At 32.1% G+C, this 24,637-nt stretch overlaps 3 protein-coding genes across 4 annotated transcripts; 2 read left to right on the forward strand and 1 right to left on the reverse strand.

The window, feature by feature from the left end:
- Positions 1-1,057: 1,057 nt before the first annotated feature.
- Positions 1,058-11,324, forward strand: LOC148281933 (translin-associated factor X-interacting protein 1-like). Its single transcript, XM_088225893.1, has 8 exons — positions 1,058-1,223; positions 2,265-2,440; positions 3,511-3,746; positions 5,314-5,483; positions 7,076-7,271; positions 8,524-8,679; positions 9,605-9,782; positions 11,023-11,324. Exons 2-8 carry the CDS (start codon positions 2,302-2,304, stop codon positions 11,190-11,192), a joined length of 1,245 nt encoding a protein of 414 aa, XP_088082019.1. The 5' UTR covers positions 1,058-1,223; positions 2,265-2,301; the 3' UTR covers positions 11,193-11,324.
- Positions 11,325-13,779: 2,455 nt separating this feature from the next.
- Positions 13,780-15,835, reverse strand: LOC148281934 (SAP30-binding protein). Its single transcript, XM_088225894.1, has 2 exons — positions 15,487-15,835; positions 13,780-14,747 (listed from the first exon to the last, which is right to left on the reverse strand). The coding sequence occupies exon 2, from the start codon at positions 14,739-14,741 to the stop codon at positions 13,875-13,877; it is 867 nt and encodes a 288-aa protein (XP_088082020.1). The 5' UTR covers positions 14,742-14,747; positions 15,487-15,835; the 3' UTR covers positions 13,780-13,874.
- On the forward strand, positions 15,717-20,663 carry ND-15 (NADH dehydrogenase (ubiquinone) 15 kDa subunit). Of its 2 annotated transcripts, none has more exons than XM_088225895.1 (3): positions 15,717-15,922; positions 19,137-19,369; positions 20,459-20,663. In XM_088225895.1, exons 2-3 carry the CDS (start codon positions 19,145-19,147, stop codon positions 20,546-20,548), a joined length of 315 nt encoding a protein of 104 aa, XP_088082021.1. In that variant the 5' UTR covers positions 15,717-15,922; positions 19,137-19,144; the 3' UTR covers positions 20,549-20,663. The 2 variants fall into 2 exon arrangements, with proteins under 2 accessions (XP_088082021.1, XP_088082022.1); XM_088225896.1 differs by lacking the exon at positions 15,717-15,922 and adding an exon at positions 16,114-16,196.
- The last annotated feature ends 3,974 nt before the right edge of the window (positions 20,664-24,637 follow it).

Here is a 24,637-nt window from a genome sequence, read left to right on the forward strand (position 1 = left end):
GCCCCCGAAGTCACAATCTACTATGAGTCCCTTGTAAATTAATCATCTCCCTTCAGGTCTAGTTCTTTAGAGAGTCGAGCTACTAGGCGGAGAACGACTGCTTTCATATCTATAACTAATTTTCCTTCTCTAAACTCAAGTCTTCAAAGTATCGGGCTATTAGGTAGGGGTTACCTGCTTTTACATCCTCAGGTTTAACCAATGGTTCATTGAAAAAACTGCTTCTTTTGTGATACAAAGCATTACATTAACATAACACGTATAAAAGTGTTTCATCATCTGCACTGCAAAACCTACAACCTGCTTGTAGCAGTTTATAAATATACAGGTGTTCTTTAAACCCTGTCACATCCGAAACCACGATGATCAGTATGAGCAAGAAGACATATTGGCACCTTAAAATAAATTTTCAGAACGAATCAAATGTACAAAAATAAAATATAAAAAAAAACAAATGGTTGCTTACTTCTGCAGGGGAGAAACGAGGGAAGTGGTTGGGGTGAGGGGAGAGGGGGAGAGGAGAGGGGTAGTCTGATATACCGTCAACCTTGCGGCGGCGCCCCCTTGCTTCTCCCCTGCAGAAGTACGCAACCATTTGTTTATTTTTTATATTTTCGTTAAAAAAAATTTTTTGTTCTAAATATTTTTTTAAATATGCTAATATGTCTTCTTGCCCATACTGATCATCGTGGTTTCGGATGTGACAGGGTTTAAAGAACACCCTGTATACCGGCGGCCTCCGTGGTGTAGTGGTCAAGACGCTTGACTCACACACGGAAGGTTCCGGGTTCGATTCCCAGTGAGAACACAAAAAAATTAAATGTGATTTTTCTCAAGTCTGGGTGCTCTGTGATGTAATTCACTACTGTAATTAGGCCTCCTGGCCTGTTGTGGTGCAAAAAAAAATGTAAAAAAAAATGCATACATATTTTTTTAATTAATGGAAATATAACCAGTATTTATTTATACAAATTCATTCATACATGACACATGTACCCAAGCGGTGAATACAAATATCTATTTTATGTCCCTAAATAATTCAAACCTTTACAGTTGGAGAAAGAACATTTTACAATAAATTTTGCATTATCTTCTGAGCGAGATGCTCGCTACGCTCTTTTACATGAAAATAATCGACTGAAAAATGAAATACAAAACACCCCAAAGAATCTTGCTAAAACTAAAGATCCTGTTATTCTGAGTTTAGCTTTGGAGCAGTACAAGTGAGTTATTTAAACAACCATTTTTTTTCCTTACCGGGATTGCCTAATTATATTATATCAACATTGGAGTATGTCAAAACAAATATATTTACTGATGTTTGTTGACATCATCGTTATTCCATGTCTAATCCTTAGCGTATGACTACAAACAGCCCCTCCTCTTTTTGCTCATATCTATAATTTGTTTGTTTGTTGTTTGAGATACAACAAAGTAGAAAATGGAAACATGCATATTGTTAAAGAATACCAAAAATACACACACATAAAATTTAATAAAAATCTGGACAACATGCTAATCTATGCATCCTCACAAGTCAGGTCTGCGTCCTGTGATTCATGAATGAATTGCCGATGAATTGTCGGCTTTGTAAACTTGCGTACTTTAAATTGGGTTATTCTAAGATTATTTTAAAGAAAAAACCCGTTCAGCCTCTATTTTAAAAGCTTGTCTGTAAGTGAAAAAGTGAAAATTTGGAAGGAAATTATGAAAAATACATTACAACAGTAATTGCGAAAAAAATCTTACTTGCAACTAGTGGGAATCAAACCCGAGACGCTAGTTTCAAAGATGGTTTTTTACCGACGCCTGTCCAACTTTAGATAAACTAACAAAAAAGGCTCTCGGAAGGCATTTGAAGTATATGATTCCGATAACCAAATCACCTCTGCTTAGTGGCAGTTGTTATCAAAAGGTGTTTTGTTACATTGTCGTATTTCTACCAGTCAAACCACTACACACCCAAAATTCTTCTAAAACTCATTCTGTTCTCAAAACAAAAGAAATTTTTTTTTGAGCACGGTGTGGATTCATAGTCAATATACTAAACTTTAATTTTCTATCTCGAATTGGATTAATTGTATGATATTTCCAGCTTTTTTCATCCGTTTTTTAGGTAGGTACCTACCAAATAATTATTAAATGGAATATTTTAGTTGATTATATCAACAAACATTGATGATTTTGACGTTTCCATTTTTATATTATGGTTTATGTAGAAAGTTATATAATTATATAATAATCAAATAAAACATCTGTTGTAGAAAAAGTTTATCAAAAGCGATCCAAGATTTAAACACAATGTCTGAAGACTATGCTGATGCAATACCTAAAAAGGAATATGAACTGTTGGAATCAGACCACATAGTTATGATGAGAGATTTTAATGAAGTAAGCGACCAGCTGAAGGTGATAACAGAGAAACATGAAAATCTGTTAAGTAAGTGACACTACCTTGAGTGAAATTTTTCCACCTTAGGGATGAAGTATTAAAATCGGGTTGTGGTCCCGTGGCTAGTGTCGTGGACTCCTGTATCAAAGATCCAAGGATTGCACCCCACTCTACCACAACTTGATTTCCATTTTCTTATATTAAGTTATTTACAACTCGTTGAAAATGGCCACCAAAAATGGAAATATTTCGGTAAATCATAAAAATGCAAAGATTTCTTTGAATAAAAAAAAAAAAAAATAGAATTAGGCTAATTTTCTACCATTTTTGTGCCACAATAAGATTTCAAAATGTAACAATAAAAATCCTTTTAAGATCAAAGCGCACTTCGCTGAACTTCAGTGGCACGGCGCGTCAAGATTTTGTATAGAGTGGCGCGCAGTTTAATGCAGCAGTGGTGCTGTTTGTTTCATCCAAAACAGTGAAAATAATATTTAGTGTTGCCGCGACGCGCTGCGCAGTGCCATTTTAGTACGGTTTGACCTTAAGATTGTATGTAAATTGATTTACTAGTACTGTATGCCATAGACTAAAATAATTAACACGTTCGCCGACGCTTTTTTCTCATAGGATCCACTCATTTGGGTAAACATAACTTTCGTATTTTCTTAATATTTCATTTCCAAACAAACCGTAGTTGATGGTTTGAAGTAAAGTTCCAAAAATTGTGTTCTGACATGTGATTTGCTCCACACGTGCATGTTGCTCCCGCGTATTTTTTCTGCTGAAAATGAAGTCAGAAAAAATGTTTTTTTAAGTTCGTTATTTAATAATTCCAATGCATCTTGATATAAATAAATAATATTTTTCTAGAACTTGCCCGTATTAAATGCCGTTGTGTATTTATTTTTGTAGTCACACATGTGAACTGCAGCCGAAATTTGTACTGTCCGAGTGTTCTGTCTTGCACGGTTGAGGTTATTCACAGATCTGGGACAAGACAATATTGTCCTATATATTGTATTGTCCATGCGTTAATGATACTTAACAATTAGAGGTAATAACTGAACAGTTTAATCTAACTTAAGATTAGGATTGGCATCTTTTTTTTTTTACAGATGAATGTCTATCATTGAAGGATGAAGCCGTGGATTTGAAAGACAAATGCACAGACTTAGAACAGTTTGGTACTCCGAGACCGCAGTGGGAGATATGTGCAGACTTTATTGGTGGAGGGAGTTCTCGATGGAAGGAACTAACTTCAGGACTATCCAGCAGAGAACAACTTCATGTCATCCTCAGGGAACTGGGGCCAATCGCTCAATCTCTAAACCTGGAGTATTTCGAAGGCTTGGTAAAAAACACAATATAGCAAAAGATTGACTTTTTCTACTGACATTTCTTAGTGGAGCTACATTTTAATTGTAATAAATTAAAAACGTTTTTGGATGAATTAAAAATTATAAATCAATGGAGGTCAAAACTGAAATAAATATTTTACGTTAGACATTTACGATAAAACTTTTGGAAACGTCGACTTCAGCTCAGCGGCACATCATAATGTGTGTAATTGGACACTGATGCATGCAGTATAAGCCCCGACCCAAACGGAAGTGCCAGCCCGAGAGCTGATTCAATTGTTTGGCAGTGCAACACTCCTAAGGACATTACTCATGGGGATTCATGGAACAAAGGATTCTACCTTATAAAAGGAGGACCGGCTTCATGGACCACATACACACCTCTCCAGTACTCTTTCACGGGCTTTATTATGCCCGTCGTTTATTTGATACAATATTCAAATGTAATTAAACAGTAATTCTATACTCCAACCTATTTCTTCTATCTACGCTTCGTCTGGTGTAAGGACTCCTCAACACACTCTCAAACACCAAAAATATTAAAATTTTGTATAATAATATTTAATATTGTCGGGTTTCTGGCACGCGTTGGTAAATACATTTTACTAGTTGTGAGATACTGCACTTTTAAAGTTAAAAGCTCATCCCAAATGAACAATTTTAATAACATTGTAAGCTGAATATAACAAAATACTATTTTTTGTATTTATAATATACAAAATATTTTTATTTACTTTTTGAATACGGATTATTTGAGGACATTTATGAAGACATCTCCTTTTTAAAAATATTGTAGTTAACAAAAACCTGACAATATTCCTGAATATTAGTTAATCTAATTGACAGTTCCTAAGAAAAATATTGCATGTGTAATTTATAAAATCCCATATATAATTTTCATAATCAGTGGAGGCCCTGTCACTACCCACAATGGTGACACGTATTCAAAATGTCTATTTTTATATTAATTCTTCCAGTACTAGGCTTTCATTTGCATACTCCAGGTTTTTACATTCTCCGTAATTTGATGCCAGTGAGTTCAGAATGAGAAATATAAATTAACAAAGTGTGTAGAAAAATTCGAAAGATGTGTTAACCTTTATAACTGATTAGTGATTAGCCATTTTATGCAGATGTCTAGTTTAAAATGAAACAAAATACACTATGTATTGCGAGCTTTCAGATGTCTATTAAGACTAATAATAATAATTATCTCTAACTTTTGAGACAAAATTCAAATGAGTCGTAGTTAAATTTAATATTAACATTTTCAATCAGTTATGTATTTTGACTTTATTATTATTTAATAAATAGCATAGAGTTATTTTCATGGAGTTATTTTCGTTATTATGAACACTGATTTTAATTTGGCTTCAAGTAAAACTTTTAAGTGAAACAATTTCTTTCATCATATTGAGAAGTACTTGCAATTGCGCCATTTTCGTAATATAATACATTAAGGACGAGTAATATGATAAATTGAATTTTAATGAAAGCAATGTGTCAACATTTCCAAAAATGGCCCTGATGATAATAAGTTATCTGATGATTTATTTTAAGGGATTGGATCCAGTTGTTCCGTTGTATCTTCAGTACGAAGGTCAGGTCAGAAACCTTCGGCTGTCTCGAAGAGATTTGAGTATCCTAATAAATGATATATGGACAGCTAAGGAGACTTATGAAGGCGATATCAGTATGCAAGATTTTCTGTCAAAGTACTTTACTGAGAGGTAAAATATCAACAACCCAATTTTGTTTAACTAATGTTAGTAAATATTAGTATATAACCACTTACCGACTTTTCATGTCTACTGGTTTCGAGACGTAGGTACCTGTCTCTTCATCAGGTAATTAAAAATATTTTTTTTTTAGTGGAGTAAGCAAATTCCACTGTATGAGTGTTTTTTTTTTATTTTTTTAATTTATTTGGAAGTTCAACAAGAATACATACAATACATACATTTTTTAAGTGAGCATAACTAACGTTCTTTACATATATTCTCAATTATAGAACTTCAACATCTTTCATAAATTATATAAAATAAGAGTGTAAATTCAATTTAAGTAATGGTAAAGATTAAGTTTAGTGAAAGGTAAAAATAAAGAAAGATTTTTTTTTTTTTTTTAAAGAAAAGAAAAGAGAAATTAAAAACATATAAGATATAATAAAAAAGACTAAAATTAATTTACATACACAAAACTAAGGATTAGGCATTTGATCTAAGATACATAGTAATGTTTTTTTTATAACTATTTGCTCTATCATGATAAATGTCAATGTTAACTTTTTTTTCCATTTTGTTATAGAGTCTTAACATACTTGCAAGAGGGTTAAAATGTGCCATATTGTTTGTAAAAATTGGAAGGTAAAATGTATTAGGTGATCTAAGGCGCCTACGGGGAACGTACAATGACACACTTTGAACACAAAACACTGAATCAACATTATTGTGAATTATATTATACAAGTACATCATATCTATAATTTGTCTCCTAGTTTCTAACTTTTCAATTTTAAAATACTCCAAGCGCTCTTCATAACATTGAAGTATTCTGCCCATGTTACACTTAAACGACAAAGAACGAAGAAATTTTTTCTGTACAGTTTCAATTATATTTTTATAAATCACATAATGAGGTGACCAAACAATACTTCCAAATTCCAACTTGCTACGTACAAGAGAATTATACAAACAAATTATTGATGCTGCATTTCTAAATGGCTTGGATATTCTGTGTATGAAGCCCAGCATTTGTAAAGATTTCTCTTTAACAATATTGAAATGATTGGAAAAAGTTAAACGTGAGTCAAATGTGATTCCAAGATCTCGGATTGTGCTTACTGAGTTGAGGTCATTATTATGATTTGTTTTTCCCATGAGTTTATTAATATATTTAAACACTTTACATACATATACAGGGGCGGACATATTGCCTTATGGCAATTTCTTCATACCTAATAAAAATATTTTAATTTAAGATAATATTATGTATTGTGTATGCATAATATTATCTTAAAAATTATGAAATAAGTCTAAGATCTCTTTTCAGTTGAATTATTAGGTTGTCAAAAAAAAAAAAACAGATAACTCGGAACAGTTTCTAAACAAAATCTCACTAAACAGTACTGTCGAAGTATTAATCATTATTAATTATATAAAAATAATAATGGTTACTAACTATAATCCATTAGGGCTTTCATAAGCCTGTTGATTGGCATTTAAAAAAAAAGTAGAATTGCTTCACAGTAAGAAGAGAAAAAATTGGCAGAGAAAGTGTTTTTATAGAACCATTTAAAATTAAATGGTTGAAACTGTTCCAGATACCAGCAGGCCAGTGTTCGCGCAGAATGGGCATATAATTTATGCAGCGGTTGCGAGCAAATGTTGGACGACCAGCAGATTAAACTGTTCTGGGGCGTTTTGAACGGAGCACTTAGCCAGGATATTTATTATGCTCATAAATGTGAGTGGATTCGGCTAAAAGAAGCATTACTGAAAATAGCCAATGGAAACAAGGTATTTAAATGAAGCAAATTAGGAGTATTTGATTTAACATAATGAGTGATTTTTATGAACTTTAAAAAATTCTAATTAATGAGGGTGTTCAGTGCTACGGGTAATTGGATATAAAAAGTCTTTTCTTACATGCCGTAAAAATTAGAACAATTAATTGTACGGCGAAGTTTGTCTAAAATGTATAAAAAATTAATAAAAATTAACTAGTTTTTAAAAATTTGTTGATAGACTATTAAACTAAGCAAAAAAAATAAATTCTATGTATTGTATTATCATCGCCATGATTTTTTAAAGTTTTGTAATTACACTGCCCGTGACATGACACTTTCAAGTAGGTGAGTTTTTTTGAAATTTAAAAGTAGAACCCCGTATCTATTTAAACACGCTAAACGTTGAAAAACATGGCTACCCGGAAATCAGAAATCTATCACAACACATAACAACGCCATAATTCATTGGTTATTGTTCACCTGCCCTTATCGTTTTTTATCGGCAGGTATGAAGGTCATAAAAACGTAAATAAGATGTTGTTTTAAATTAACTATTACAACCAGAATTATCATCTTTTTAAAAAAAAAGAGAATACAATTTTATAAAAAAAGGTTTCAGCTAAAATATTTCCATAAATATTTTATTTTTAAAGTATTACCGAATGCATAATTTTACGTATAAATAAAAGAAAATGTCACAAAAATGTATGTGATTTAAAATGCTTGTACTTCTTTTCAAAATCAAAAAATAAAATTTGGCTTTGGCCACTTTCATGTTTAATTTATTATCTTCAAATTATTATAACAAATTTTAGTTCAATTCTTAGTCTTTATTGAGATCCCAGATACCTAAGTTCAGTCTAAATTTGAAATGGCGTAATCTGCCGGTCTAAAAGTAATTATATTTTAGTAATATAAAACTTTTAAGTATATTTTTTAACAGAAATACCTTTAGAAAATATTGTTTTTATCTAATTTATGTTTAAAAAAATACCTTCGTTTTAAAATGGCAAAATCGTATGATTTCCTAATTTTGCGTTCGTTTTACCAGACTACAGCCTTAATATTTGCATACATTGTCAAGAAACTTCTCCTTAATTTTTACCACATTTAAGAAAATATTTTTACATCTAATTTCCCGTAGCATTGAACTTCCTCATAAGGGAGATGAAAGATCCCTTTTCTATATTTCAGGTTTGATTATAATGTAAATAATATGACAATAGCTGTGGAAGTGAAAAATCTTACCGTTACTTTTACAGAGTACTGTGTCAATGGACGATCTGGAAAAAGCAGCAAAAGCTTCCTTCTCCATTAAATCAGAAGTTGAAATAAAAAATATCATAGAAGTTGCTAGAAGGCAGCTTAAAATTAAGTCGAATTCTTCTGACATTGATATACAGAAACTATTTATGGAGGCGAGTACTTCTGCTTTAGAGTGTAGTTTATTAGTTTATACAGAACTTGGTTCTAATTTATTTAGAGTGTAGTTTATTAGTTTATACAGAACAATTAATTAAACAAGACATTAGTTCCATTTTTTCCATTCTAGAATGAAACATAAAAAGTATTTAAAAATAGAGGGTAATATTATAAGACTACATATTATATGTAAATATATAAATTCGTACACTTCATCTTTTACATCCAAGAACCAAACTTATCCAACATGGTTTGCTTACGATCTTTTAAAACTAATTCGCAAAAATAAATTAAAATAAGCTATTTAGCAGAATTTAATAAACATCAAAATACCAACAAGTGATTCTATAAAATGCTGCGAACGCCCAGTTGCATTCCACTGGCAACACTACTGACTAGTCCAACTCTTTAGCGTACACATCGGGAGTGCATCCATCGAGCATGTCCTATATGCTCTAGCAAGAGCCAGGAGCGAACCCTGGACAATGGGATCACACTCATAATGGTGTGATCACAGCAGATAACGAGAGGATGAAAGGCGAGTTTCTGGGGCCCGAAAACCAACCAGCTAAGGGAAGGTAACCAGAGAAAAGAAAAAGGAAGAGAAAAAGTGAGGGCAACGGGAAACCACTCTGGTCATCTTTTCCCAGGAATCACTATGGCAAATACATCCAATAAGCAGTTGTCCTGGCTGCGGAATATAGAGTAGCGTAGAACCGAGATGTTTTGCTGTAATAATCGCCAACATCGTAGCAGCAAGTATGTATTTAGAAGAAGTAATTTTTAAATAACAAAATTGAGTTTTTGTTTTGCCTCAGGGAACTGGAATAGCATTATTAACATATTTTATGCATAAAAAAACCTTCAGTTGACAAATATTATTTGAAAATCTAATGATGATAAATGATTTATATTTCACAGAATGAAGAAGGTTTTGACAGAACGGAATTAGCAAAGGAATTATTCCGTCAAATGCAGATGGCTCAGGAGAAATATGTCAGAGAGATAGTCACACAGCTTGGAGGAAAGAAGAACCCCAATAAACTTATTTCTGTTGATAACCTGAAAAGAGCATTTGTTATTGTTGACCCATATATTAGTAAGTGCAAATATGTGTTCAGCTGTCGAGTATTAAGTTTTGTTTTCGTAATTATAATTATATTGTCACTATTTTATGAAGAAAGTCTCAATCAGCAATTCTAAATATTTAAAAAATAAGAACAGTTAAACATTTGTTATTTACGTAATCTATTTTAATTTGATTGAAGAAATCATGGAAAATTATCATAGAATTTATTTGAATTTAAGTGTATTATTTATGTCATTTATTTTTAACATATTACAACAGAGATGAAGAACATTTAAGAAAAGGTAATATAGAAGTCTAGGCATCTACAGGGCTTATGACCTGTCAATGGCTGGTTTAAGTGGCCACTTTACACACTGTGTAACATTCACCATTCTGCCTATATTTGAACATCTATATTCCTTCAATTCTTTCCCCTGTTGATGTTTGTGAAGTTAAAGAGCTGAAACCTTTATTTATGCGGGTGAGATTCATCTAATTGAATTATTTCACCTACATACTAGGCAACGCCTGAAAATGTTATTTTTTCAATTTCTATACTTCTTCATGGACCAGGTAATTTATCAACAATATTTTGAGTTTATCCAAATGTTTGGCCACTGAAACCAGCCATTGACAGGTCATAAGCCCTGTAGATGCCTAGACTTCTATATTACCTTTTCTTAAATGTTCTTCATCTCTGTTGTAATATGTTGATATAAACAGCTCCCCAGGGAGTTGAATCCAGTCCTTGTCTACAAAAATTTGGACAAACTCAAAATATTGTCATTTATTTTTTCCTTCATTTTTCTCATTCGTATAATTATTTAAACTCACATGCTGTGGATAACTGGGCCAGTAATATTTTGTTTCAGTCCTCGTGGTGTAATGGTCACCGCGTTTGCTTACCATGCAAGAGGTCTCAGGTTCGATTCCTGACATGGTTGATATGAAATATTTATTTAAATAAGGGTGTTTTCTCACAAGAATATTTCATATTCCCTGGACTGGAACCTGAAGTGTAAAACTGATCGCCTTACCTTCATGTAACAAAATTGATCGAGATATGCTGCGATTGGTGTACCAATTCAGTGCCCTATGCACTATTAGGTGCAGAAAGGGAATGAGTAATATTTAGTCTTGTGTGTATATTATTGACTGTATATCTTGACCTGTATGCTTTTTATGTCTATTAAAAAGATGATTATTGTGTAATAAGTTTTTGAAAAATAAAGAAAATGAATATATTTACAATGATCAATAATATTTTCAGATCATGTAGTTATGGAGTCTAACATCAGGTGGGTGTTTTCTGATAAGACATCAAATCTCAGCATGATTTATCCGATAACGTTGAAAGTTTTAGCGGGAAAATTACTGTCAGGAAACATACAAAGAGTTGGGCCCAGAACCAAGGGAAAGCCAATCAAATTATCTAAATAGAAATCGCATTGTTGAACTGTCGAGATTTGGTAGTGAAATTTCATGGTGGAAGTTATGTATACCTGAACCTCATTTTATATGGTTTCAAAAAAGCACCGTATAAAAAAATCTAGTAAAAATTTTGAATGTTAATTTAACTCGTACATTCCCAATCGGGGTTTTTCGGCTATATAGGTTCAAATATTGGCAGTCAACAGTGTACTTAATAGTTCTATAATTTATTATTATTATATTCATTTTAAAACTAATTTCAAATATTACAAAGGCTCTGGATATCTGAAGCAATGTAAGTGGTGTCGTACGAAATGTAAACAAACGAGTACATCTACTGTCTCATAGTTAATAATCTTTGTTACGATTTTTGAAAGTATTTTGTTGTCACGTTATATTTTTAAATAAATTTAAGGTATAAATAGTGTACGATTTCATTTTATTTGAAATCATGAAATTATTTTTATACAGCTTATCCGAGGACTTACGTCTCATTGGTGGGGCTTACATACAAGGAAAAATGACTTATTGCCAAACAACAAACAAGAAAAGCTGCCCTAGGGAGCTCTCTGTAATCTGGTAGCTTTAGTATCTTTATGCTGCAATAAGGTAATCCAGAAGTACATAATATCTATGTTACTTCATTGGATTTTGGAAAAGAGGGAAGTGAATTCTTCACCGACTGGAATTAAATTGATTGGACATGACCAATTCGCCAAAATGATTATAAAACTTTTAACAAGCCTTGAAATTATTTTTGGAAGCCACCAGATCTGTAAATCCGTAGAACCTATAACAGGGTCACGGGTAGTAGCGAAAAGCTCCATTCGGTATTCATAGAGTGAGGGAAAGGGACAAGCACGAAGGGGAATCAAGCATTTTAAAAACAAATAATTTTTCATTAAATTTACCATGACCTGATACAAACTGGGTAGTCCAGTGATCAGGGATAACCCAAGAAAATTTTAAGCGCTGACGGATTGAGGGAAAAAAAGGTTAGCCTCCCTGAAGAGAAAGATTCCCATTGCAATTGCCAAGCATCAAGAAGAACATTAAAGACAATTATTTTATATCCGATTTTAGTCTCCGTTGTTCTTTTTTAGTAACATTTTAAAACGATATTGCGTGGAATGTATCCACCATATAAAAAAAAGGTTTCGGTGTATTGATGTGAAAATATAAAGTGATTTATTAAAAAATACTATTTTAACTAACAGTATTTTGCCTATGTATATAAATCAAATATAAAAAGGTTAACTCCTAAAAGACTGGTAAATAATCTCTTTGCGAGCAGTGATGTAACATTGTGTTACTGCTAGTAAAAGACGGAATATTCTAAAGTTCAGACATTTGAAAAAGAAAACATAGGGACATCCTTTTCCATAATTTATGCAAATAAAGATATAATTTAGCCCAGTTTTAGCAAAATAAATTTAAAATCATAAATATGCCACTTATATTACGCGCATGTGTCCCTAATCAGTGTCATAAACCGACTGAATCTGTTTTACAAAACACCCGCCACAGAACAGCATCTCTGTCTTCCTTGTTATGACTTCCATCTTCGTGCTCTCTCTTGTATAAGGTATCTGTATAGATGTGTTGCTGAATTAGCAGACGTTCATTCTTCGCGTAGCAAGGATAAATATTTTTTGTATTGACATACAGTATATTTACATAAATTTTATTTTCCAAATCCGGTGTGAAAATATCCATTTGAAGATTACAAAAAAATACAACTTCATCATTTAAAAAAATAAGAGACATATTAAGTCTTGTATCCTATGTCGACTAGTGTGACATCACAGCCACATAAGAAGAGAAAAGGGAATATAGAAGTCTAGGCATCCACAGGGCTTACGACCTGTCATTGGCTGGTTTAAATGTTAATTCTGTTAAGTGTTCATTATGTCTGTTGTAATATGTTAATATTAGCAGCTCCCTAGGGGGTTGAATCCAGTCTTTGACTACAAAAATTTGGACAAACTCAAAACATTGTTGTCAGTTTTCTTTGTTGTAATGTATGCCAGATATTATTTTCAATGTTTGGATAAGAATAATTTCATAAATTGTATAATATTCCTTCTGAAGACACCCATTACAGGTAAATGTGTTAGTTGCTCAAATAACCAAGTAAAAGCGTATCATGTAATTTGAATTGTATTCTAAATATGTTCACGATAAAAATAACTTTAATTGTTTAATTTTTTAAAATGTATTCAGTATACTTTGAGATGAAAATATTTTGTATATTCATTTGTCAAATACATACATCTATACATACTTCATACAGCAGTGTTTTTTTATTAAAAATATTTATTCTCATGTAATTGTACAGCATATGAAGCTTTTCAGCTATTTTTTTGTTTATTACGCAATACTTCATGGCAATTCAAAAAAAGGTAAAGTAAATCATACATTTAGATGTTTTTAGGATTCCCATCTACTAAAAAATCAAGAGAAATCGACATGACATCCGTGTAGAATTTCAGTGCTTCAAGGAATTCATAATTAATATTTTAATTCTACATGTTAATATTTGAGTGGATATTTTTGTGTGGTTCAAACAAGAATCACGTTGGAAACTAAAACAATATTGATAATTGAAATACTTTATCTATCGAGTTGATTACTGTATAAAAATAAATATGTACAACATTATGGGTTCATTTTATTGCTAAGCATTGTGTTTTATATTTTAGATTTTTTAGGGAGAGATCCAAAAGCCGATATAACGGTACCTTTGGTCCCCGTGGCAGAAGTTGTCAGAGCAGGTTGTACCAATCCCGCGGGCTTCACCGCCTGCTTACCAGCCGCAGAATTTGGAGCTGCCTGGTCCCATTTTGACTTCCTTTTCTTCGGGTCATCGTCCGATTCCGATTTCTTCACCAGACCAGTTGTGAAATCAATCTTTGACAGTTTTTCTTTTCGGTCTTTTTCCCTGCGATCCATTTCAACTTTCTGGGACTTGGCTAACTCTTCGTAGAAAGACTCTTTGCCCCATCGGAGAGGATCGTAGATTTCGGGGGGGTAATTTGTATCTAGTTCATTTATGCTACAAAACTGTATTAATTTCTCGTATATGCTCGGATTTCTAAAGCTCTTTCTATCTTGAATAATTTTATTCATATCTCTTCCTTCGTGGATCATTTTTTGGTACAGCCCGGATATTTTTTCTTGTAATTCTGCCGAGCATTTTCCCGGAGGTTCTGGCGGAATTATGACGCCATCTTCGGAAACAATGGCAGGTTTTCTGACCGGTTCTTCCTCGTCGATTTCCATAGACACAGATTTATCGGTGTCATTTGTAACAGGCTCATCGTCCGAGACTACGGTGTCATCGTTGTAGGAGACGAGCCGTTTGACTTTCGGAGAGCCCGGGTTGGAAAACGATTCAGGGATTTCTAGTAAGGAGTGTTTGGGAGAGTTGGGAACGCTCTGTGACTGCGGTGAGGATGTTTGACTCTTGTCGGGGGACGTTTGTCCATCCTCCATGTCCTCTTCGCCTTCTGAGTCTGTGTACGTCGCCGTCAGAGATGCTAAAGCCTGGGACGTCATCTTTGTCTGAAAGAAATAATCAACATGTTTAAAATTAAGAGAATTCAAATTCAAAATGCATTACAAGTGTATAGGGGATTATGAATGACATACTCAATAAAAAGGGGCATTTGGCAGAAATAAATGTAATTTAAAAAATAAATTATAAACGCAGATTTATGTGATAATTATAGGAAGAAACTTCAATTGTCTATTAGACATTTATAGGGTATATTAGACATTTTTGTTGATTAAACCCGAATATATTGATGATCTTTTTAAAAACAAAATATCAATGTTTTTCAGAAAATGCTTAGTAACAACTTTAAAACTAGGTTTTTATACGAACATGAGTAGAAAAATATTGACAAATGCTGCACAAAAAAATTCAAATGAATAAATAACGAAAAATCGGCCATTAAAGGCAGAAACAAAACTAATTTTAGTTTCTGGACGGCGCGGCGCTTCAACTTTTTTGGGATGCAGTATAAACATATTTAAGCATACCGACAGAGAAGATTTTGAATTTGATTAAAGAATTGAGGTTATTTAAGATACATTCCTTTAAGTTCGATAAATACGTCAGAAGTTTCTAGGTTAGGATGTAAATAATTTTATTAGAATGTAAGAATCAGTAAGACTTAATGAAGTAAAATATTATTCAGTACGATTTGACAGAACTATTGACGATAAACTAGGATTTGTGTGTGCTCAGCATCGCATATTTTAAACACAATTCACCAAATGAAGTGTGGTGTTAACTTACCGAAATCGATTAAAATATGTGTATAATTATCAGAATAACTAAAAGTTATTTTTTTGGTTGATAGTATTCCGTTTCAAACACTTTTGAGTTCATTTAATTATGTATTTAAACATTTACAATATTATTACAAAACAGACGCTGCTGACAGCTGTCAATTCACAGCAGCGTTTATATAATTAATATACTTATAAACGTACGATTTTGACGGATGGTGTATAAAAAGAACTGACAGATAAGTTATAAAATATATAACCACTTAGCAGTCGTAATGTGATCAAACTTTCGCATTGTTAAATAGTTTTTCTTATGCACACCATGTCTATGGTGTCTTTATTCCGTGTGATATATCAGAAAATAAGTAGTCTATGATCGGCGGCTTGTGTCATTTTCACGTCATTTTGTGATTTGTGACATTAGTGGTTCTGAAAAATATAAGGTTTTTATTGTTTTTATAATATAATTATTAATCGTAGTAAAAACATTGTATTATTTTTAGTAGATTAAGATTTATAGAATTGTAATTCGTTTACGTTTCCATTTGTTTTGTATTTTCTGAAAATTGTTTACGTTTACGTAACTAAGAACGGTATGTAAAAAAGTTGTATTTTTACAAAAAATGCTCGTACATAAATTTAAAAGAGTTTAAAGTCAGCATTATCGTGATGTAATCCGGAAAGTCAACGTACAGTTTCTACAGCTGAGACAAAATTGTTATTGTTAAAACAGTATTTTATCTTATTTTTATCCGCGCTTTACCTTTTGATCCGTGATTTTATATATTCTGCACGAAATAAAATATTAAAAAGGCCTTTAAAGTAAAATATGGTGCACAGGCGCTGTAAGGGTACACCAATTGAATCGTATATATTTTTATATTTCATAGTCTTTATTCAATAAAATACACACATTATTACAACATTAATACATTATAAAGAAAACAAAGTATCAAAACATATTTTGTCCCGATAAACTTTTAAATAATAGTTTGTCATCGGGTACTCAGACATTAGTTTTAATTAATAATCAAACAAAAGAGTACAGACATAATACTGTATACGTATAAAATAATGAACTTATATTATTTTGTTTTTGTTGCTTTGAAAAATATTATTAAAAAGACATAAAATAAAAAACTCAACAAAACCAGATAAAAATGGTTTAATTTTTTTATTTTTTTTTAAGTAAGAACTTTGTTACACGAAGGCGACATGATCAATCTTATGCTTCAGGTGCCAGTTAAAGGACTATAAGATATTGTGGTACACCTTTTTAAATATTGTAAATAATCATAAAGATTTAGGATTTATTATGGATTTGAAATTTTGTTAAGAAGTTCATATCGATGGAATCTGCCACAGACTAAGGTAGCTTTCAGGACATTAAAGGGTTATATGTACCTCACAAGTTAAATAATTGTTGCGTTTTTGTCAAAGGAAGTATTTTTTTCGCGTATGTTAGTAGTCGGAATTACACAGAAAAGCTTGGTTTTTTGTTCTCTCCTGAACACCTCCTTAGCTTCTGGCTGGTTTGTTTAGGGCAATTCCTTTCATACTTATGTTTGAAATATATTTCACTATAATTCTTCTTCTTCGTTTTTTATGGCCTTTTCATCTCTCAACTCGGGTGTTCTGGCCAGTGTCGAGTTTTTTTAGTTTATTTACATATTTACACATGTGTAAGTAATATATATACAAGTTAGTAAGTTAGTATTTAATATTTTTAAAACTTAACATATAATATAAACATATAAACATATTTACAACATTTAAGTTTGTATGTGAAAATTCTTGATGGAAGTTCATTGTAATTTAGTATATAAATAAAAGACGAGTGATACTTTAATCCACAAATTTGGAATATCCAGTGCCCGGTTTCATCGACAGTCTCGAAGATGTCGCGAAAGCGATGAAACCGGTCACTGGATATTCCAAATTTGTGGATTAAAGTATCACTCTTCTTTTATTTGTATAATAAATAACATATTTACATCTAAACACCATTTATAACTAGATATTTACGTAGAATTTTAAGTACATGAGTATTGGGTAAGGACAGGTAAGTTAGAATATGAGTAGGAAATGGGATGTTTATATCAGAGAGGTTGGATAGGAAATCAGGATTACAATCATTTATGGGGCATTAAAAAAAAACATGGTTTATATCTTCCTCCTCAAGCTGACATTTGCACATGGCAGAGTCCCGGACATGGATTCTGAACAGGTGAGAACCATTGCAGCAGTGCCTACGTACTCTGCATATGGAGGATGTCTCAAACTTGTTCAGAATCACAACTTATTTGATTGATTAAGCATATATTGTAAGATAACACATATTTTATGTATTGGGTGTTAACATAAGTTGTTTTTTACAAATGAGAACATGAGGACACAAAAAAATGACAGCAAATTAATCAACAATTCGTAGTCAAATATCGCAACCAGCTTTATTCCTTTGATTGAACGCACACAGAAGGGTGTCTAAGTGGCCACTTACCGCACTATGTAACAACCATTCTGGCTATGTTTGAAAATCTGTATTCTGTTATTTTTTATTTATTTATTTACGGGCATATCAAGTCCATTTAATCATGATAAACACATTTCTTTGTAATATATACAAGTACAATTGAAATAAAATGCAAGTTAAGAAAATTAAAGCTAGGACAAAAATTAAATAATAATTACTACCTCAAGACATGATCTGGACTTACACCAAAAATGTCTGGATCTTGTCTCGAGTTAACAATGCAAAGTTAAAGAAATGAAACCTTTATTGGTGTGGGTGATATTCATCCGACTGAATTATTTCCCCTACATTCTCGTATGCGAATGCGTCAACCACCACACTACGAGGCGGAGTTATTTCCACTCGATTTCCTTTTTCAGGGTTTTTATCTGAGTCGTTATCGAGTCCAAAAACACCCGTTCAGGGTTCTGGTTCATTTTCACACACAGAACTATTCTTTGTTTGCCTAGATACAGTTAAAATAGTTAAATATACAAGTTTTTCAATTGACATCGACCTTCTACAAAATGGTTGCAAGAATATTATGAAATCTGACATTGCCCCCCCCTTCTAGATCCGAGCCGCAGAAATATTGATTTAAAATGACGTTTTACATTGTAATATTTCATTGTTCCTGGACTCTCGTCTGAAGCGTTAGCATGCTCGCCTTATCTTCGTGCAACATATGATCAATATTTATGTTTATATTTGTTTTTTACTATATTATCTATGTTTAAGTAACATTATGTTTTCCTAGCACATTTATATATTTTATGTTTATATAATAATGATAATCAAATTCTTATATTTAATTAGCTTTGCATTTTTAATCAAGTAGTTCTTGTTATTTTTTTGTTATTATTGTGTTATATTAGTATAGAACTACTTATACTATAAAATCTCCACCTTAGAACAGGCTGAGCCATGTTAGATGGAGACTATCCTAACCAGAGGACACTCCGTATTCATTTTCTAATTAACTAGTTTTAAATAAATTCCCTGCTATTAAATATGTATACTTATTCATGCAATAAATTTATAAAATAAAATAAACGCTCCATTTGGTGTACCAATGCAGTAGCCTATGCACCACAGGGGTCGAGATAGGGACATGATGATTCAAGTTGATGATTTATTTATTACAGCGCTTACGATGGCATCTACCAACATCAACGCTCCCTTCTTCCGGACTCCAATAACAGACATAGTGGGAGGGACACTCAACCACCAGCTGTACGGAGAGTGCGCCAAGTTAGAAATGAAGACCATGGACTGCATGGAGGCTTACGGCTTAGAGAAGTGCAAGACCAAGTGCATTGACCTGCTAGAGGATTTCTACGAGTGCGAGAAGAAGGAAAAACAGCAGATGAGATATTATGTAACTATTTTTTTTTATTTAGAAATAAAAAATACACAATTCATATCTAATGATCAAAAATAAACGGAAATTCAGCAAAAAAATGCAAAATTGTAACTTTTCATACATTTCTTTATTATCCACTTCAAAATACTTGCCATCTGCGACGATACATTGATGCCAATGTGTAATCCAATTGTCCATGCACTTTTCATAGGCCTGCAATGGTATGGCCTTAAGCTCTCGCAGCAAATTCTCTTTTATGGCATCAATCGTCTCAAAGCGTGTTCATCTGTCAAGTAGACGAAAGTGTCGGAATTTTTACACCTCTACCTGTTTGCGTTTTCTTGAGGAAATAAAGAACAAAACATATAAAGAGAATACGTTACTAACTGATTTGTTGTAAAATAATGCAGGAGAATACATTATTGACTAATTTGTCCTTTGCATTTAACCCCCTCACGTATAAGGTAAACGTTTTATATTGAAACTTTCATGGCGGTTTTCAAGAGAGGCGTTCTTATTTAATACTGACCGCGATGATTCTCTATCATTATTTCACAACAAATAAGTCAATAATGTATTCTCCTTATATGATTGAAAGTGAACAGAAGTAGGTGTCGAAAATGCCCACTTTCGTCTACTTGACATTCCATTTTAATCAAATAAAATAATTTATATAGCGTAAAAGCAAACACAAAATCTTGTAGAGCACAAAATTTTCAGAAAGAAAGAGCAGAAGTTTTTGTGAAAGTTGTGATTTATTATTTGGAAAAATAAGCAAATAATAAAAAGACTACATTAAAAATTTATTGCGCTCTCTTTTTGCACGTTGATTATTGAATTTTTTGTAAGATATTCTCATTTGACAAATTTGCGCATGTAGTTCTTTTCCATTGCCTGACCGGAATATCATGTTCATTAATTTTTCTTTATATTGGATTAAATGGAATAATTTGTCCGCTTCTGGTTCTATTTCACAGAACAAAATGTATTTTGTATGTGCCTGAACATGGAAGCCTCGAGCTTCATTATCAAACCTCTCCGCATATTATTTTTCCAGCAGAATCTCGCACCACTGGAGAGTTTCAATTATTGTTTTTTTTTCAGGCCATGTTAACCGAGAGACAGAGGCAAATTAAGGAAGGAAAGTTGAAAGGAGATAAGATGTATAGTAATCCAAGACCAGATGCGTACTAAATCACACTTCTTTTTTGAAGTACCTAAAATAATAAATTCAAACAAAGTTAATATTGCGTAGTTTTTATTGTAAATACGAAAACAAGATATAACTTGAAATAAAAATGTATACATATTTGTTTGTATTTATTTCTACATTGAGTAATTTTTTTTCACGCTTCAGATATCTTTCTCTTCAGGATTTCTTTCGCAAAAAAGAATCTATTTCTGTCATAATATATATCAATATTGATAAACTCTCTAGGGGGTAAAATCCAGTACTTGTACCCGTAGCAAAATTGCTTATTTACATTTCTTTAATTTAAGTGCTTGAATCAATTTAATGAAGTTTTAGATCAATTTGTAGAAGCTCTACAGGAAAGGTTATATTTATTTGTCAATTATTGTGTTACGCCAAAATCAAGTGAGGGTTATCACTAGATGAACCTTTCTGAAACTTCTAGATGTAGGTTCTGCAGTGCAGATGAGGAAATACCTATACACATTCTATGCGAATGTGATGCTTTACATCATAAAAGAAGCCACATCATCGGGGGACCACTGGTCAAACCTGAGGATGTTAAAGAGCTCGCCCCCTACCCAATAGCCCGATACTTTACGTATCTGAGATTTAGCAAAATTAGAACTCGCGCCTTCCACACAGTATCCGGGTTCATTATAGACCTGGGCTTGGAGGGTGAGAACTATTCACGGGGCCCCGTCACAATAGATCTTCATAGGTCGCAGTGACATCAGGAGCTTAAAGCATAGCACTGACCTCCACCTCTAAGAATAAGTCTACATTACTTTACGGGTTGTTTAACACATTACGTGATGCAGACTGTAAAAATATAAGGTAGAATAAGATTACTATGTACATGTTAATGACTAGAAAGCAGATAGCTGCTAAACTGCTGTGTACAAAAAAATAGGCGCATATCTGCAGAAGCCATATTTAGCAAGCGAATTGTCCTTTAATGAATTAATTCTGACTTGCATTCGTACTGCTTCTGGGTATGTAAAATAGTGCATGTCATCTCGTACAGTTATTGAGAGCATACAAACTGATCTCTTTCAGTATGTATTATATCTATCTATATCAATAGGATCCGGCAAAATGATTCACCTATTTTGAAACGTTTATAAAAAATGCAATGACGATCGTAATTTATATTTTATTTTACTGTATGAAAGAACACGGTTTGCCATTTTGTTTTCGTATTGACATAATTTTGTTTATGTCATAAAATTACTTTGTCTAAATGTCTGCTCTCGAGCTGTACATTCCTGAAGTCTCACCTTGAAATTTATATTGGCCTACTTCAACCATTGCATGGTATCCCTATCCCGTCCTCGGAGTTGCAATTTTTTTAATGAGTTTCAATTACAAATGGTCGCCATTCCACGCCACGATGGTAACTAAAATGGCAAATGTTCCGGAAGTCAAAACGATACCTAAGCTCTGTCCACAGCCAGCAGCGTCTGCGCGGCGCCAATTTTAAAATGGGTAGATCAACCTGTATATAGTTTGAAATTATTGTCTCATTTTTTAAAATGAAGTGCAAGCCAAATACTATTTGAGAAAAGAAATACTTTTTTCCTACTGCATTATAATAAAACACAGGTGTTTTGTTAGTTTTTTTTTTATGTATCGGATATTTTTAAGAAATTTAAATTTCCATATTTAAAACCTAATAAGTATTAAAATTTATTTCAACAGAGAGGGTAAACATTTTAGAGAAGGGAATATGGAAGTCTAGGCATTTACAGGGCTTATGACCTGTCATTGGCTGGTTTAAGTGTCCACTTTACACACTGTGTAACATGTCTCTGTTGAAATAAATTTAAATATGAATAACCCTCTAGGGAGGAAATCCAGCCGGTCTGCAAGCATTTGGACATACTTAAACATTGTTGACCTAATAAGTACATTATTACTTACCTCGTTTTGGATTGATCTATCAGAATAACATTGAAAAAGTTAACCACCAAAGTGTGTATGCAAAGGATGTTATTAGAATTGCTGGGTTTTTATATAATTATCTACTTAAAATGAATATTATAAATCATTGTTGTAAGGATAATAAAAACAAACTCTCTTGATATTCAATTGACATTATATTTTACCATCAGTCGAAATATGTAAATACCATTGACGTACAATAAATAGACACGTTATTCCTATACTAGCATCATCTAAGATGCAAATATTGCGTTGCCCTCAACAATTTGAAAAAAAGAGATACACGTGCAATTCTTCTTGTAAAAAAAATGTGCACATTTCCTTAGTTCATGTTTATTTCTGTGTAACCATAGATACGACACCAGCTGACAGTTTATAAGTTTATTATCTATTGAAAATTGTAAAAAAACTGACTGTCTAATTATTGTATTATTTGGATTGTATTTATGAAGAAAAAAATATCACAGGATAATTACTAACAACCGGGTAACTTTAAAATCAGCATTTGTGAGTTACTCCTCCGTGAATGCTACAAATAAACAAGTCACGCATTCAAATCATCATAATATAATTTTAAAGAATCACACATGCTTGCTTGGAGCATTCACTGAGGAAAATACAAATATGTGTTTTTAGTGGGTAACTAAAAAAAGATTTTGAGGTTACTTGGTTGTAGTACCCCACGGTATATCTGTACTGTTTTTTAAAGTTACAGTGTATTTAAGGTTGTAGTCTGGTAAAACGAACACAAAATTGGGAAATCATACGATTTTGCCATTTTAAAACGAATGTTTTTTTTTAATAAAATTAAATAAAACAACTTTGTTTTTAACCACTAATTTTTATTTTTCACTAACCGGTTTCAAAGCAAACAAGCGTCTTTGTCAAGGTTTACGTAACTAATGAATTGATTCCTTTTTATTTTATTTCTATCATGTTCACTAAATACTACACGTGGACCCAATAAATCAAGTGGTTTTTTTTACACGGTGGTAATTTGATTTCTGCTACAAATATAAACGTTTTTTTTTTTTATTTGCGCAATAATAAAAAAAACATAAATTAGATAAAAAAAATATTTTTCAAAGGTATTTCTGTTAAAAAATATACTTAAAAGTTTTATGTAACTAAAATACAATTACTTTTAGACCTGCAGATTATGCAATTTCAAATTTAGACTAAACTTAGGTATCTGTAATCTCAATAAAACTAACTAAATGAACAAAAATTTGTTACAATAATTTGAAGATAATAAATTCAACATAAAAGTGGCCGCGGCCAAATTTTAATTTTTTGTATTTGAATATCGCTTATTATCGAATAATCGCTTTCGAAAGGGCTGGTCTGAAGGCCACGAAAAAGTCAATAAGATATTGTTTTAAATTGAATATTACCACCAGAATTATATTCTTTTTCCAAAAAAGGAGAATACAATCCTATAAAAAAAGGTTTCAACCAAATTTATTTCAATAAAAATTATTTTTTTAAAGTTTTACCGAAGGCATAATTTTAAGTAGAAATAAAGGAAAATGTCGCAAAAATGTATGTGATTTAAAATGCTTGTATTTTTTTTCAAAACCAAAAAATCAAAATTTGGCCGCGGTCACTTTTATGTTAAATTCATTATCTTCAAATTTTTGTTTAATACATAGTCTTTATTGAGATCCCAGATACCTAAGTTTGTCTGAATTTGAAATAGCGTAATCTGCCAGTCTAAAAGTAATTATATTTTAGTTACATAAAACTTTTAAGTATATTTTTTAACAGAAATACCTTTGGAAAGTATTGTTTTTATCTAATTTATGTTTTTTATTACTAAGCAATTAAAAAAAAAACACTTGTTTTGAAATGGCAAAATCGTACGATTCCCTAATTTTGCGTTCGTTTTACCAGACCACAGCCTTAAAGCATTTTGCTACCCATACAGTGGCATTTTTCTTCATAGCGTCACGGCTTATCACAGCGAAAGTCAATTAAAGAATGAAAGCGAGGAAGACAATTATATCCGCGCTTATAATGTGTCCATTAAATTATACGTCATTGGTATACAATATCATTCCTTGCTAAATCATGTTTCACAAACTTCACTCATTATAATGTATAATTAGTGTTCTAGGAATACATGTTTGCTTATATCTAAAACACAT

This window comes from Micrasema longulum, unplaced genomic scaffold (assembly GCF_059751315.1).
Source record: "Micrasema longulum isolate JH-2025_06_02 unplaced genomic scaffold, ASM5975131v1 h1tg000394l, whole genome shotgun sequence".
In the NCBI taxonomy this organism is placed as follows: domain Eukaryota; kingdom Metazoa; phylum Arthropoda; class Insecta; order Trichoptera; family Brachycentridae; genus Micrasema; species Micrasema longulum.

Excerpts from the sequence above, each read along its gene's own strand:
- LOC148281933 (XM_088225893.1), top strand. The coding sequence starts at position 2,302 with ATGTCTGAAGACTATGCTGATGCAATACCTAAAAAGGAATATGAACTG. Across the intron at positions 2,441-3,510 it reads GAAACATGAAAATCTGTTAA|ATGAATGTCTATCATTGAAG; the intron begins GTAAGTGACACT and ends TTTTTTTTACAG. Across the intron at positions 9,783-11,022 it reads TATTGTTGACCCATATATTA|ATCATGTAGTTATGGAGTCT; the intron begins GTAAGTGCAAAT and ends TAATATTTTCAG.
- LOC148281934 (XM_088225894.1), bottom strand. The coding sequence starts at position 14,741 with ATGACGTCCCAGGCTTTAGCATCTCTGACGGCGACGTACACAGACTCA.
- ND-15 (XM_088225895.1), top strand. The coding sequence starts at position 19,145 with ATGGCATCTACCAACATCAACGCTCCCTTCTTCCGGACTCCAATAACA. Across the intron at positions 19,370-20,458 it reads AACAGCAGATGAGATATTAT|GCCATGTTAACCGAGAGACA; the intron begins GTAACTATTTTT and ends TTTTTTTTTCAG.